General features: G+C 38.9%; 1 protein-coding gene across 2 annotated transcripts in view; it reads left to right on the top strand.

Moving 5' to 3' along the window:
* The window catches only part of LOC140209938 (gametogenetin-binding protein 1-like), a 34,894-nt gene that overhangs the window by 7,651 nt on the left and 10,499 nt on the right, over positions 1-16,744 (top strand). For both annotated transcript variants that reach the window (XM_072278617.1, XM_072278618.1), the window contains exons 2-4: positions 4,061-4,179; positions 7,048-7,142; positions 13,522-13,648. In XM_072278617.1, coding sequence (XP_072134718.1) covers positions 4,086-4,179; positions 7,048-7,142; positions 13,522-13,648 — 316 coding nt within the window. In that variant the 5' untranslated portion in view covers positions 4,061-4,085. The remainder of the gene's footprint in view (positions 1-4,060; positions 4,180-7,047; positions 7,143-13,521; positions 13,649-16,744) is intronic.

Below are 16,744 nucleotides of genomic sequence, written 5' to 3'. Positions count from 1 at the left end.
TTTCTTTAGCTCCTATTGGTATGCAATTACCTATCAATGATAATCCATCATTTTATCATCTAAATTTCCTATTGTCATACTAACTTTGGAGCCCGTATGTAAATATGATTATGAATGACCCATCAATAAATGGACAGACATTACCTTTAGTGAAAAACTCTCCACAAAGGGTACAGATGGGAAAGTGGAGTGGTGCTCTCCGTAGTTGTTCAAGTGAAACACAGGTGAGTAATTTTTAGACTGATATGTTTACTGAGATAACACTTGGAAGACGTGAAAAATTTTAACTCACGAACGAATAATGGTAAGGTAGGATAGCTGGACTTATTACTTCCATCTCAGTTCACTAGTAAAATAAGTAAAAGTATAAAGCACTTCTAACACTATACCACCCTATTACCATGAAATACCTGTTAGTTATTTAACAACAGCATACAAAGACTTATTGTATAGGACAAGAACAGGATGGTTCCATTGGTAACACACAGAACTGTTAATTTAAAACAAGTGCTCATATTCCTGGTATATAGCTTATATCATTAATTTCCTGCCTCAGACGTGAAGGTGCTGTTGATAGAAATTAATGTCGTGGACAGATATTTGCTGTGTTATTGCTGAACACTATACCTCAGACCCATTGCTTCAGGAAATACTTGGAAAAAAGAGAGCCATGATCTCCGGTCATAATTTATGATCAGAAGTGTTTGAGAAGGAAGAGGCTGGTTGTGGGCAGGATAATTTGACCAAGATAAAGTAGAAGGAAGGAATAGAAAGAAAGGACAATGGAGAGAGAGGAGAAGGGAACAGGATAGAATGTCATTCAAAGTTGAAAATAGGAAAAAAGAAAATAAAGAAAGGAGCAAAGGATGGAGGGAAAGGCGAGGAGGGTAAAGAAGCTGGGACGAAGATGGATGCAATTGCTCTGAAGTGGGTTGTGAACAATATGTGAGTTGAAAATGAAGTGAAGTATTACATTTTCACTATCAGATAAGGATGATTGCCTTCCAGTTAAGAGACTTCATTAAGTTAACAGGAAATTCTGGTACTGTGGATAGTTTTTGTTGCTATCCACTGTTTTGCAAATGCTGCATATATTATTTGGTTTATGATAAATGCATCAGGGTCATTTGAACATGGATATGGTCGGATGCTTGAATGAAAAAACAGGGTTTTGGATGTCACAGGGTTTTACATCTAATGGTGCATCAAAAGGCCATTTAATGCTTTTGCATCCTGATTGCTTTTTTTGTGATTCATTATGTAGCTGGCACATATCCCCTGTGGAGTAAACTGTAGCTGTAATTTTAAAGATCGGTTGAGAAAAATATTTTCAGATAAACATAATTTGCAGCTGAGTGTTAGTGAGTATTGTAGAGGGTTTACCGTGCAACATGAAGTGCTATTGCATTGTTATCAATTAGACAAGCTACAAGTATTATGGTGTAAGTCACAGAAGCAATAATTTTGTATATTTGAGCCCCTGCACTTACTTTATCCTATATATTATTATTTCAAAGCAATTTTTTTGCCTTTTCTGGTTTCAGATGGCATATTCATTCTGGGAGAAGTATGAACAGCCTTTTCACAATTTCATTTCTATGAGAAATGCATGAAAAAAATCAGCAAACTAAAGATGATTGTGGGAATGATAACTTTGTCCAAAAATTTAGCACGTCCGCAGCTTCGTCATTACCTAGGGCTTTTGCAATGCAGAACAGAGAAATCCACCACCCACACTCACCGCCTATATTCTCTGTTGCCCCAAACTTTCCTGCGCTGGATCTGAATGGCTGATCCTGGTGGCAGAGACTGACTATTCTTGAGTGGTGACAGAGCTTCAAACAATATAACTGGCCCACATGGGAGGAGCAGAACAGGCGATATTTACAAAACTCCCCAGTATATATTTGATAGACTCTCTAAAGCCAGCCCAGCTATTCTGAGATAAGGGGCCCAAAACTGCTTGCAATCCTCCAAATGTGGTCTGACCCATGCCTTAGAAGCCACAGCAGTACACCTTTGATTTTATACTCTAGTCCTCTCAAAATGGATGCCAGCATTGCAGTTGCTTTCCTTACTACTGATTCAACCTGAAAGTTGACCTTTATGGAATCCTGTACTCAGACTCCCAAGTCCCTTTGCACCTCCATGCTCTGAATTTGCTCCCTATTTAGAAATATAGTCTATGCTTTTATTCATGCTACCAAAGTGCATGACCATGTACTTCCTTACCCTGTATCCCACAAATAATTAACAAAATGAAGCTAGTCTTGTAATTGCCTTTCTTCACCGCAGAAGTGAAAGCAGCATTCTAATCAGCAATCATGTGGTCTCTTATTTGGTCTCACTTCACACTTCATATTACACACTAAGGAATTCCATCATGCTCCTCTACCATTCTCAAACTCCACCTGGAATCCACCTGAAGCGCAATGATGGTGTTAAAGGGACTAGAAGGCTTGCGTTGTAAGTACCAGCTAGATAGGCTGGAACATTTTTTCCCCTGGAACATAGAAGCCCAAGGGGTGACCTTATAGAGGTTTATAAAATCACAAGTTGTTAACATAGATGGTCTTGGTCTCAGACTTTTTTCCAAGGGTAGGGGATACTAAAATGAGAGGGCTTATATTTACGGTGAGAAGGGAAAGATCTAAAAGGGACCTGAGGGACAACATCTTCACACAAAGGGGTATATGGAATGAGTTGCAGAGGAAGCTGCAGAGGTGGGTTCAATTGCAATGTTTAAAAGACATTTGGACTGGTAGACGGATAGAAAAGGTTTAGAGGGATACAGGCCAAATCCAGGCAAATGGACGAGCATGGTTAGACATCTTGGTCAGAGTGGATGAGTTGGCTTTAGGGCCTGTTTCCAAACTGTGTAACCATGTGTGCCCCTTTGAATCACAGACACAGGAATGGGTACTTTGGCTGTTTTCATCCTTGAACCCATTTGCATTAATTCTGTTTTTTTCCCCCCTCTTTCTTCCCATCAACTTTGCTGATTCTAATGTCACCCACCTACACCAAGGGCAAATCAGGTCATTTTGGCACAAGCAGATCATCCGTAACAAACCAAATGGAAACAGTGAATTTGAAAACCCTACAAAGTTTACCACTGAGATCAGGATTAGGCGGTGAATCAGGTGGTAGATCAGGCCTATGTCACCGAAGCAGGCAGGGAGCAGGGCTAACTGTTGCATTACTGTGCCACTTTGCAATGGGGAAGTTGAGCAGACTGAGGCTTCTTTCTTTGTGTCAGAGTCCTGAATCTTGCAGGCTGTCATGTCTATAATTACTAGCTAGAACTGCCAACATTTTCATATTATATGTTCTTATATTGATTTCCTTACAAAATAAAAGGAAATGGTTTGGCCTAATGAATCCATGCCAGATCTTAGAATATTTCCATCAGTGTCATTGCTAAATTTGTTTTCTTGTAGCCTACTCTCTCTCTCTCCCTCCCTCCCACATGCCCATCAATTCATCCCTGCTTCTCCCACCTCTAGGGATAGTTTGCAGTAACCAAGTAACCTACCAGCATCCTTGGGATGTGGGAGGATATTGGAACACTCAGGGAAACCCACTCAGTCACAGGGAGAACATTCAAACTCCACATAGAAAGCACATCCTATACACTGAGGATCAGATCTGAGGTGTTGGAACTGTGCTGTAGCAGTACTAGCCTCTGCAGCGCTGGGCTACCCAAAACCCAATACAATTCACACCAAAAGCACACACGGTTAATGAGAATCTTCCTCCTTATGAATAGTTCTATTATTCTCTCTTGTATACCAATTAACAATAAATAAAACTACTACAAAATTGATAAATAAATATATTAAAACACATTTTCACTTGTTGAAAATGCCACGTTATGATAAAATTAGATGTCCCTCCTTCAGAATAAACTCAAAATTGTCTCTGTGACACTTTGTTCTGAGGAGCTAAAATTCCCCATGGAAGCATTAAATGGCCTGCCTGGCCCAGTTTTGCTGCTTATGTTCATCTGTGCAATCTGGTGTTACAACAGCCTCTTCTTGTTACTGTTTACATTTAACAGATTAAACGTCTACAGCCACCCAGTTATGCCAACTGAAGAACAGAATGCGTCTATGAACTCAAATGAATCGTTTCTAGATTATAACAGTGCCAAGGATGAGTGTGAATCTCTTCTAAAAGGTATGCAAAAGTCCTACATTGCATTTCTCTGCTCTGTGTGATGGTTGATACTGTCATTATTTCATAAAATTGCAACTTAAAACATCTTGAAGTACATTGCTTCCATACATACAGCGCCTTGAAAATATATTTAGTCCCCAACCTTTTGTTCACATAAATGAGTATTACAACCAGGGATTTTGATCAATTTAACTGAGAATTTTTGTTTGTGAATCACATGCTCCTTTTTTCACAGGAGAGTGCCCCACCCCAAAAAAAAACCAGGGAAAATTGTAAAGTGTGAAGGACTAAAAATTCAAAAAGTGAAATGTCAGCAGTTCAAAAGTATTCATCCCCTTTTGCTCAGTACTTAGTTGAATCACCTCTCACAGCTGTTACAGCCAGTAGTTTTTTTGGATAAGTCACTTTTAGCTTTGTACAACAAGGTGGAGCAAGATTTGCTCATTCGTCCTCGCTATTCTGCTCAAGCTGCACCAGGTCAGTTGGGGAGCGGTAGACAGCACTCTTAAGGTCCTGTCAGAGATGTTTGATTGGTTTAAGGTAAGGACTCTGACTGGGCCACTCAAGGACATCAGTTTTCTTCATTTGAAGCCACTCCATGTTCCATGCTGAAAAACAAGATGCTGCCTCCACCATACTTTACAGTAGGGATGGTGTTACCTGGCTGATGTGTGGTATTAGATTTACACCACACATACCACTTATTGAGGTCTAAAAGTTCCATGTCAGACTCATCCAACCACAAAACCTTCTTCCACATCTTTACAGTATCTTCTAAGTGATGTTTTCCAAAGTCTTTACAGGCAGGGATATGCATTTTTTTAAATCCAGGGCTTCTTCCTTGCTACTCGTCCAGAAATACCCTTTTTGTGCAGGGCCTTAGGGATTGTGGAGCCATGAACTTCATCTCCTCCTGCAGCTCATTGAGTGTTGGCATCACGGTAGTCTCTCTTACAAGTGCCATTCATCTCTGGTGACTAATTTTGGATGGGTGGCCTACCCTAGGCAGTGTGGTTACAGTTTCATATTTTTCCACCTTTTCATGATGGACTGTACTGAAGTCCAAGATATGTTCAGTGCCTTTGAGATGGTCTTGTACTCTTCCCAGATTTTTGCTTCTCTATTATCATTTCCCTGACTAGTCTTGAATGCTCATTTGTCTTCATTTTTGTTTGGTCTGTTGAAAATCTACCATACTGTTGGACCTCACAGAGAGAGAGGGTACTTACAGCATTCTTATGAATTAATTGAAACAGGTGGTCCTCTAATTTTCTACATCAACAAATTGCGTGAGTTGGTAAGGTAATACCAATTCAAGTAATATTGACTAACAGCAACCAACTATACCATCTAATACCAACCAACTAATATTGCACCTGAGGAAAATTAACATAGGAATTACAAAGGACTTGAATACTTTTTTAGCCCCACAATTTTGGTTTTTAAGTTTTGGTGAATTGTTGACAGGTTTTGGAATTTTTCTTTCGATTTGATATGATGCACAAAGTTTTGTAGATTACCTCAAAAAATCCTCTTCAATATATTTTAAATTTTAAAAGTTAGATAGTAAAATATGAAAATAGTTGTGGGGTTTGAGTACTTTTTCAAGGCACTGTAGGTGTATTTAATTTGCAATACATATTTGGCAGTGCAAATTTTGTCAAATAAAATCAGGAAATGTTAATACTCAGGAAGAGAAACAGAGATAACAGTTCAGGTAGGCGACATTTCATTAGAATTAGGAAAATATGTAATTAAATGTCTTGAGTTCCAGTAAATTAGTAGGAAAGGAGAATGGAGGGAATAAAGGGAATGTCTACGATAGGTTGAAGAATGGGAGTGACTGTAATTCAAATTGTGATGTGTCTTGCTGAATGAAGGTGGAGAAGACCAGGATGGAGGAGATATAAAGAGAAGGGGAGAGAAGGGAGAGAAAAAATACTGGAAATTTGAAGTACAGAACACAGCAGTTGTTGGAGATCTGAACTAAAAAAGAATGCTGGAAATAAGCCAATAGCTTAGGCAGCATTTGCAAAGACAGCTAATGTTACAACTTTATGACCTTTCATCAGAATTAGCCTGCTGTGATAAGGCTGGTTATTTGAAATTGCTGAATAACATTTTTGCCAATATTGTTTCCCCAACTTCTAAATGGAAAAACATTCATCACTGACTGGAGGCAGCGACCCCCCCCCCCTCAATCTGGAGGTGCAGACTTGGCTCCTTTCATCAGTTACTTGATTCATTTTGTGCAAGGCTCTCACCTAATTACATTCAACAGAGTCATTTTAAAATGACAGACAAATTTGCTAATGCTTTCTGAAGGTTAAATTCATGATCATAAAGGGGAACACAGATTTCATCCACCTCCTGACATGGATAAGGACTTAATTGTTCTTTATGCAGTTAGGAGTTAAGAAACAATATAATCTCTTGAAAACTTACTACTATGATGAATTCAGATGATTATGTCACCAAAGATTAATGATGAACAGTCAGTGCACAGAAAAGATGGATAGTTCATTAACATTTATGGTAGCCAACAGTATTTTCCCTGAGCAACAGGTATATCTGTGAAAAGAAGATACGTAGATTATCAGTACTCTGATGAAGGAACAGTATGGAAAAATATGCAATGGTATTATAATATTGGATCAGTATCTATGTGACTATGCATGTGCATACTGTTGTGTGTGTGTGTGAGATTGTATACATAAGAGCTGAATGGATAATTCACCTTGGCTGATCAGTTAAGTTCAATTGCTTCTCATCCAGGCTGAATAATTTTTCATGGAGTGGTGTACATTAACAATTGCTTCATTAGAAATATCTGAAAATGTAAATAAACTTTTGTTTTTGATTTTATAGCTCAGTCAAAAGAGAACAGTGTAAGAATGCCTCTGTCACCATGGGGCAAGCTGTTGAGCATGTACAGAAAAATGAAAGAGTCTCCTATTCCCAAAGTAGGTTGCTTTTTCTTCATACCTTTTGATTGCACCTTTTATTACTATGCCTTTGTCATCTGATCTCCATGGAGAAATATTCCTAACGTCTCCTTTCTCAATGATAACTTTCAAGCTTTTGATAGTTTCAATTGGAACAGTCATAGGCAAAAGTCCAAGAATAAGTTCTTGGTAATAGACTATACATAATGCACATACAAAAAAAATACAAGGCAGAGAGATTCAAAACAAAATGTGAGAGAGTTTAATCAGGATGACTGATAGACAGGGGATATGCTAGGCTCTTAGGAAGAAATAATAAAATAAAAAGCATGAACTTGCAATCAGAAGGCTGGGGGTAATGAAAAAAATGCAGTGATTATTACAGATTTTTATTCATTTATCTGAAAGTTTCTTAATACCCACCTTTCTACTTCATAGGAATAGAAGGAACATTAGTTAGTACATAGTACTGGGGTAGTGAAGGTATAATTTGTCCATCAGTGCTGATCACCCCATCCTTGACCAAGCTGTTCCGCCATGAACATGATCTGTTATGAGTCAACATGATGCTTTCAGATCAGGTCATGCATAGCACATACCTCCGCCGCACTGGCCAGGTGTGTTTCTGGGGTACCGGGGCTAGCGATCCTTGTGCTGTTCGGTGTACTTGCTACATATGATTTTTTTGTGTTCTGTTGCTGAGCAGCAGTGAACCATCTGATTGACCTCTCAGAGTTCTCTTTGGGAACTAGTTGACTTGATCAGCATTTCTGATCTGGCAATTGTTCATGATTGCACTTAATAAAAAAAATAGTATTACATGTTATTTCCAAAACCGACATTTTGGGATTTACAAGGAATACACGATATAATTATTTTCATGTGTTAATGTTGTTTTTCTCAAAACACCTATGTGGAACCATAGAAGCTTCCAATAATGCAGCCCTGAAGGAGATAATTTCATGTTGTGTGCTTATGCTGTCTTTAAAAGATTAGTTCCTCACATCTTCCTTTCCTTTTACCCTGTGATTTTCTATCCATTCAATTAGTTATCAAAGTCTCTTTTGGAAGTTATTTTCACATCTGTTTCTACCACACTTTCAGGTAGCTCATTCCAAATCACAGCAACCCTCTGGATATATAAAAAAAAATTACATGATGTCTGGTTCTTTAATCTCAGTCATCTGTTTTATAATCTCTCCTGCCAGCATAAGCAGTTATGTGTTACTTACTTCAACAATACTGTTCCTGACTTTCAATTCCACAAGGAAATCTTCTGTTAATCTACTCTGTCTTTAAATTATAATACCCACATCTTCACGTAATCAAAAGAAATGTTGGGATAAATAATGAAATAAAATTGGAAAATTTTAGAAATATATGGCAGTTGTGTCAGGATCGATAAGCAGAAATGCTACTGACTCATTGGTAGGTAGGTGCTCCAGCAGAATTAAAGTCTAAAGTAAAGCCCAAAATAGTAGCAAGTGCAATGTAGAAGATGGAACAACCATCATGAACAGCAGTAATTAAAGTTTGAGAATAACAGCAACATGGCAGATGATGTATTTTTGGCAAGCCAAACAAACAAAGGAATGTGGCATTGCTAAATTAATAAAAGGCATGAGTCAACCTATATCAGGAAAGAAGCCAAAAATCTATGTTTTAACATAATTTCACTATACTTAAAACACCAGTTCCCTTGTACACTATAAAGGAAAGTGACCAGTTAAAGGCAGGTAGAAACCAAATGGCACAGGAATAAAGAGTATCTCTATTAGAACATAGAACATAGAACATAGAATAGTACAGCACAGTACAGGCCCTTCAGCCCACAATGTTGTGCCGACCCTCAAACCCTGCCTTCCATATAAGCCCCCACCTTAAATTCCTCCATATACCTGTCTAGTAGTCTCTTAAATTTCACTAGTGTATCTGCCTCCACCACTGACTCAGGCAGTGTATTCCACGCACCAACCACTCTCTGAGTAAAAAACCTTCCTCTAATATCCCCCTTGAACTTGCCACCCTTTACCTTAAAGCCATGTCCTCTTGTATTGAGCAGTGGTGCCCTGGGGAAGAGGTGCTGGCTATCCACTCTATCTATTCCTCTTATTATCTTGTACACCTCTATCATGTCTCCTCTCATCCTCCTTCTCTCCAAAGAATAAAGCCCTAGCTCCCTTAATCGCTGATCATAATGCATACTCTCTAAACCAGGCAGCATCCTGGTAAATCTCCTCTGTACCCTTTCCAATGCTTCCACATCCTTCCTATAGTGAGGTGACCAGAACTGGACATAGTACTACAAGTGTGGCCTAACCAGAGTTTTGTAGAGCTGCATCATTACATCGCGACTCTTAAACTCTATCCCTCGACTATTGCGTGACTCCCCCCAGAAATCAGTATAGTGATAAGAATCAATTAATTCAGGAGAGTTCTATGAGATAAAGAAATCCAGTAAGAAAAAGAAAAGTGAGCCATCTAGAGGTAAGTATGAGCAGAAAATGCATTCCACTAAATTTTACTACTGCAGTTGTACAAGGCCTTGGTGAGACCACACCTGGAGTATTGTGTGCAGTCTTGGTCCCCTAATCTGAGGAAAGACATCCTTGCTATAAAGGGAGTACAGAGAAGGTTCACCAGATTGATTCCTGGGATGGCAGGACTTTCATATGAAGAAAGACTGGATGAACTGGGCTTGTGCTCGTTGGAATTTAGAAGATTGAGGGGGGATCTGATTGAAACGTATAAGATCCTAAGAGGATTGGACAGGCTAGATGCAGGAAGATTGTTCCCGATGTTGGGGAAGTCCAGAACGAGGGGTCACAGTTTGAGGATAGAGGGGAAGCCTTTTAGGACCGAGATTAGGAAAAACTTCTTCACACAGAGAGTAGTGAATCTGTGGAATTCTCTGCCACAGGAAACAGTTGAGGCCAGTTCATTGGCTATATTTAAGAGGGAGTTAGATATGGCCCTTGTGGCTAGGGGGGTCAGGGGGTATGGAGGGAAGGCTGGGGCGGTGTTCTGAGTTGGATGATCAGCCATGATCATAATAAATGGCGGTGCAGGCTCGAAGGGCTGAATGGCCTACTCTTGCACCTATTTTCTATGTTTCTATGTTTCTATGTTTTTCAGGGTTAGAATTAAACCAACTCAGTAGGGGTTTCGGTACTTTGGCTTTGTATTGATTCATCTGATTTGTTTGTGTAATCTCAATGGGAGCAGCTCACTGTTGCATAAAATTAATCACACTATACACAGGTGACCTCCATGTTATTGGGTGATTGTGTTCCTACAAAATGGACCATATGGTCACTTTCCATAAGGTGAAGCTGAGTCATTTGCGCATATGTCCAACAGCACAAACTTGAGTAAAGTTGTGTTGATTGTTTTCACATAAATTTCATGAGAGTGAATTTTATTCTGTATTTCAGATTTCTGGTTAGGGTGATTTTCTGCAACCTGAAAGGCTGAAACACAAGACTCACTGATAATTGTTAGTTGTATCAAATCAGAAGATGTTGGAAGTACACAGAATTCCAGGAGGTATCCATGGTGGGAAGAAATAATGGCACTTGACTTTGATGATAGACAATTGTATGAAAATAGAAATTAGAAGCAGGACAAGGTTTCTTGGTTCCTTAACCCTAATAATCATGCTGTTGATTTGCCTATATACTTGTTGTATCCTCATTCTAGTTTCTGCAAATTGGGCACTAGGATGCACAAGTATCACACATCAGAGCTTTGTATGCTCTTGCCTTTAAAATAAAATGCTTCTCTTTAATATTTTCTAAGACAATGGGATAATTCCCTTTACCAAATCTATCTTTATAATTTCATAATGCCCTCCTTGCCATCCACCTTCTTTTGTTTCAACAGCAACTTTAACAATCATATCCTGAGTGTCTTCATCCAAGTCACGTATGTGAATTGTAAAAATGTTGAAGCCCCAGAAATGATTGCTGTAGCCCAACAGATTTCATCAATCAGAAAATACCTACTTTTGCTTCCTCTCTGTTTAGCCAGCTAATCTTCTATCCATGCCAAAATCTTATCTCCTATACCACAAGTTTTTATTTTCAGCATCTAATCAAACTTTTGGAAATCTAAGTGTAGTTCATTTGTCAGTTCCCTGGACATAGTTTTTCTTTAAGGAACTCAAAAAAATTGGTCAAATATAACTTCTTTTTCACAAGTGATTTTGTCTAATTACCTTAATTTTTTTTGAAATACCTTTAATAATACCTTTTAATATATTCCTCAGGATAGATGCTAAGCTTCTACTTCTCCTTTACCCACCGGTAACCCCACCTACCAACTTTCCCCAGAATTCTGAAAGGTTAGAGATGATCAATGAGGAAAAGGGAAGCGAGGTGAAGAAAGAAAGACCATGATAGGTTGGAAGGAAGAAAAAATTAAACAAATGGCCAGTGGGATGAAAGTGAAAGATGGGTGGTTAGAAACAAAGCATCGATCCAGAGGAGATATGAATGGGAGTAGGGTGATTATTATCTGAGGTTGCAAAAGAAAATGCCATGTGGGTGGAAAATCTGAATTAAAACCAAAATATTGTAAATGCTTTTGGAATTTATTGTCAAGTCTGAGTTCAGTAATGTGACTCGATCAGAATCAGAATCAGAAACAAGTTTATTATCACTGACTTATGTTGAGAAATTTGTTGTCTTTGTGGCAGCAGTACAATGCAATTCAAAATAATAGAGAAAAACGGAGTTATGGTAAGCATATATATATTAAACAGTTAAATAAATAGTGCAAAATTAAAAATAAATAGTGAGAAAGTGTTCATGGATTTAATGCCATTCAGAAATCGGATGGCAGGGGGAAAGAAACTGTTCTTGAATCATTGAGTGTGTGCCTTTAGGCTCTTGTACCTCCTTCCTGACCTTTTTGAGGCTTCGTTCCTTGAAGATGTCCTGGATACTATAGAGGCTGGTGTCCATGACGGAGAAATTTACAACTCTGTGCAGCTTATCTCAATCCATTTCAGTAGCCCCCCCCGCAACTCCCACCCCCCATACCAGACTGTGATGCAGCCAGTTAGAATGCTGTGCATGGTACATCAGTAGAAACATACGAATGCTTTTAGTGATATACCTAATCTCCTTAAGCTCCAAATAAAATATAGCCACTGCCATGCCTTCTTTGCAGCTGCATTGATATGTTGGGCCCAGGTTAGATCCTCAGAAATGTTGACACCCAGGAACTTGAAATTGCTCACTCTCTCCACTTCTGATCCCTCTATGAGGACTGGTGTGTGTTCCCTCATCTTACCCGTTCTGAAATCCACAATCAGTTCTTTGACCTTTCTGACACTGAGTGCAAGGTTGTTGCTGCAGCACCACTCAACTAGCTGATATATCTTGCTCCTGTATGCCCTCTTGTCACCATCTGAAATTTAGTCATCAATAGTTGTGTCGTCAGCAAATTTATAGATGATATTTCAGTTGTGCCTAGCCACACCGTCTTGGGTGTAGAGAGGGTAGAGCAGTGGGCTAAGCACTCAACCCTGAAGTGCGCCAGTGTTGATTGACCCCGAGGTGATGAAGTTATTTCCGATCTGCAGAGGTTGTGGTCTTCCAGGTCGGAAGTCTGCCTAGCTGCAGGTAGATGGATGGCTGCTCCCTTATTTCAGTGGGGAATTGATTATCCAGATAAAGACTAGTACAAGATGCCACATTGTCAACATACAAAAATTGAGTTCTGGAAAGGAAAAACTCAATGCCAAGTTTGTGCTGTCAGCTTTAATTGAAACTTGCTTTGGAGTGATAATCCTTTTGCTAATTCCAGGAACTACCAGAATTCTTCCCAGGTAGCCAGAACATGTCCCACCTACAACATGCCCTGTCCCAAAAATTTCAACTCACAACCCGTTCCTTCGGTTTGAAGAAAATGCAGCAAACCCTTCATGAAAAATTCATGTCGTTATTTAAGGCAGAGCAATAAAATCCTCTGGTATCTTGAAAAAATGAACTCACACTTAATGTTGGCAAAACTGGTTTCATAGTCACTTTGTTCTCTATTGTTTGCAGGTCCTATTTTTGTGTAAATTGGCTTTTACATCCATTTTAGTACAAGACAACTATAGCACCTAAATAGACTGCAAAATATTCTGGAATACTTTGGTAATGAGAAGGGTGCCATGAAAACATGGCTTAGTTTTGTATGGGGAGTGCTAAGACTTCTTGGGAACATAGAGCAATGTTTATACAGTAAATGCAAGTTATTTTTTCTCTGTGATATACTTAGCACGTAAGTTTTCTGTTCTCAGTTTGACATTTTTGTGACTGTTCTACATTCTATTGGTTGGGTCCTTAGCAAAGAGAAAGGAATAACTGGGTTTGTTAATACTGTTCTTATATAATTATTGTTCCAGCTGTACAGCAATAGGAATGCACAAGAACTTCAGAAGGAAGATGGCCAATGCATTCAACTGGTAGTATATAGATGTAATGAGAAAAATCCAATGATTTTCAGTCACTTTAGGACAACTGATTCTGTCGGTAAGAACAGCATAATTAATTTGGAAAAGAAATTATTATTAAAATATTTTGGAGAACTCACAGACTAACAAGAGGCATTAGCTTCCTGACTTCTTGCATATGTTAATCAAACCATGAATTAGAGCTACCAACTCTTGTGCTCAGGATTTAAAATAGTCTTTTCAAAAGAAAAATCTAGGAAAGTTATGCCTGAGTACCAGCATCTACTGTAAGCATGTACTCTAAAAGCTGCATTAACACGGCTTTGTTCTTTGATCTTTTGTCAGCATATTGAGACATTTCCATGCTTGAACGTTCAAACAGGAGTGGAGATTGGAGGGGCTGTGTTTTGGACTCTCATCAAGTAGAAATCTCTGCTAGGCACTGTGATTAGAGTTGATTGCAGGCTATGGAAAATTTAGAAATCAGAGTCAAGTTGGCAAACATACAAAGCTGTTTGTCATGCTTATATCTTCATGAAAGGGATAATTTTACTATGAGAGATTTTCTAGTAAGACCCCACTTTGAAACTCAAGCAGCACTCTGCAATCTATAAATCCTTATATGTTTACTTACCTCAGTTCCAGGGCGTTCTAGTGGAATATATTGAGAACAAAAACAGACTTTAAACCTCTACAGATTTCCTGCATCTTACATAAATGGAAACAGGTTTAGAAATTTCAGTAGAATGTAGTCTTGTACAGTAGAAGCTTATTTGTCATTACAGATTTCAATCATCCTAAATCTGAAGAGATTTCTTAAGAAGAAATGAGAGAATTGAATGATAAAGGGTCACTGGCTGGAGAAGCAGACAGTTCAACTTCAGTCCCAGTGAAGAGTAATCCAATTTTTAGATACTACTTTGGCTGGCACAATTAATTGAATAGTACCTTAAAGCTAAAGATACTTTATTTATTTGATCATAGGAAATTAGTAAAACCAGTTAGGCCACGTTTTTCAGCTAGGAGTCTCCTGATGACAGAATAGACATGGGTAGCACACTTACTCAACTAAAGGGCGTTATTTCAGCTTTTATGACAATACAGACATTAACCAAGGATTACTAGATATGACATCACACTTTCTGGTTTACCAGTCCAATATCATAGCCACAGTTGAAAAGGATGTGGAGAATTATGTTACTGAAAAAGAATAGTTGGGAAACGGGATTTCTCTGTGAGCTGGTATAGACTTGATGGATCAACATAACCCCTTAATTTCATTAGGAAATATAAACAGGAATGTAGTTTGTGTCCTGTGCCAAGTTCTAAGTTACAAAGAAAGTATTTCAATATTGGCGGCAGTACAGAAAGGAGTCAAAAGAATGATTACTTTTGTCAGAGGTGTGAATTGTGAGAAATATTTGTCTTTGCTATTATAGAATGCATGGAAGAATATTAACCTTTGATTATGTTCCCTTCTACACAATGAATCAATGGGCCTAAATGTGGGCAGGTTTATGTCACTGGCAGCAATTTTCCCTGGTGATCATAGACGAATTTACTTCTGATTCTTTCCACCTTTAAAATAAATATTTGTGAGGTCATTTATAAAGCTACAGTGTATACAATTCTATTGAAAAGTAATGTTGAAAATAACACTGGATCAGAAAAGCAGAAATGATACCTATTGAGACCAATAAAGGTAGCATTTAACATTGTAAAGTAACAAATATATGGAAAGGAGTAATGGAAGCATAAGAATCATTCTGAAAGGCACCTGGATATGGCATAGTGTGTACATGGAATTTTTTATATGCATATTCTTCCCTATATTTCACTATCTGGTAATATTACAAGTTAAATTCATGGTCATTTTCAACATGGGTATTCCTGGGGGGGGGGGGGGGTTGACCTACTGGATCATGGCAGCAGCAGCCATGCTGGTGGCTCTGTGGCCAGCCCTGAGGCTCAAAGGGAAGGGTAAAGTCAGGCAGTGCAGTAGTTATACAGGACTCAATAGTTAGGGGGATAGAAAGGGGATTCTGTGGCCACATAAGAGACTTCGGAATGGTGTGTTCCCTTTGAGATGGGGTCCCTGACATATTGGAGTGGCTGTAGGATATTCCTGAGTGGGAGAGGAAACAGCCAGAGGTCATAGTGCATATTGGTATCAATGACGTAGGCAGAAAAGGGGAAAAGGTCCTATGCAGTGAGTTTATAGAGTTAAGAAAGATGCTGAAGAGAAGGACCTTCAAGGTGGTAATCTCTGGATTACTCCCATTGCCACGGGCTAGTGCAGGTAGGAATGGGGTAATAGCATGGATGTACGAGTGGCTGAGTAGAAGGTGCAGGAGACAGGGTTTCAAGTCCTTGGATCATTGGATCCTTTTCTGGGGAAAGGGTGACCTGCACAAGAGGGACGGCTTGCACCTGAACTGGAGGGGAACCAATATCATGGCCGGGAGATTACTTTGTTACTTTGTTAATGTTACTTTGGGAGAGTTTAAACTAGTTTCATAGGGGACTGGGACCTGGAGCCAAAGGTCAGTAAGGGAAGGGAGGTCAGTAAGGGAAGGTAGATGTCAGGGAAAGTACTGAAAGGCAAAATCAGAATAACAGGTATGATGAATTGGAGAGTTTGAAGTGTGTATATTTTAACGCTAGGAGTATTATGGGTAAGGGTGATGAACTTAGAACATGGATCAGTACATAGAACTATACCATGGTCTCTTAATTGTTAAGCAGCCTCCTGTGCAGCACTTTGTTAAAGGCCTTCTGAAAATCTAAGTACACAACATCAACCAATTCTCCTTTGTCTATACCACTTGCTATTTCTTCAAAGAATTCCAACAGATTTCTCAAGCAAGATTTTCCCTTGTGGAAACCATTCTGACTACAGCTTATTTTACAATCTGCCTCCAAGTACCCTGAAACCACATCCTTAACAACTGATTCCAACATCTTCCCAACCGCTGAAGTCAGACCAACTGGTCTATAATTTCCTTTCTTCTGCCCCTCTCTCTTCTTGAAGAGTGGAATGACATTTGCAATTTTCCCATCTTCTGGAACCATTTCAGATCTAGTGATTCTTGAAAGAACATTAATAGCTCCGTAATCTCTTCAGCCACCTCTTATAGTACAGTGGGGTGTACACCATCTGGTCCTGGTGATTTAT

The sequence above is a fragment of the Mobula birostris genome, chromosome 14 (genome assembly GCF_030028105.1).
Source record: "Mobula birostris isolate sMobBir1 chromosome 14, sMobBir1.hap1, whole genome shotgun sequence".
NCBI classification, from domain to species: domain Eukaryota; kingdom Metazoa; phylum Chordata; class Chondrichthyes; order Myliobatiformes; family Myliobatidae; genus Mobula; species Mobula birostris.
This window is presented reverse-complemented; position numbering and strand designations above follow the sequence as displayed.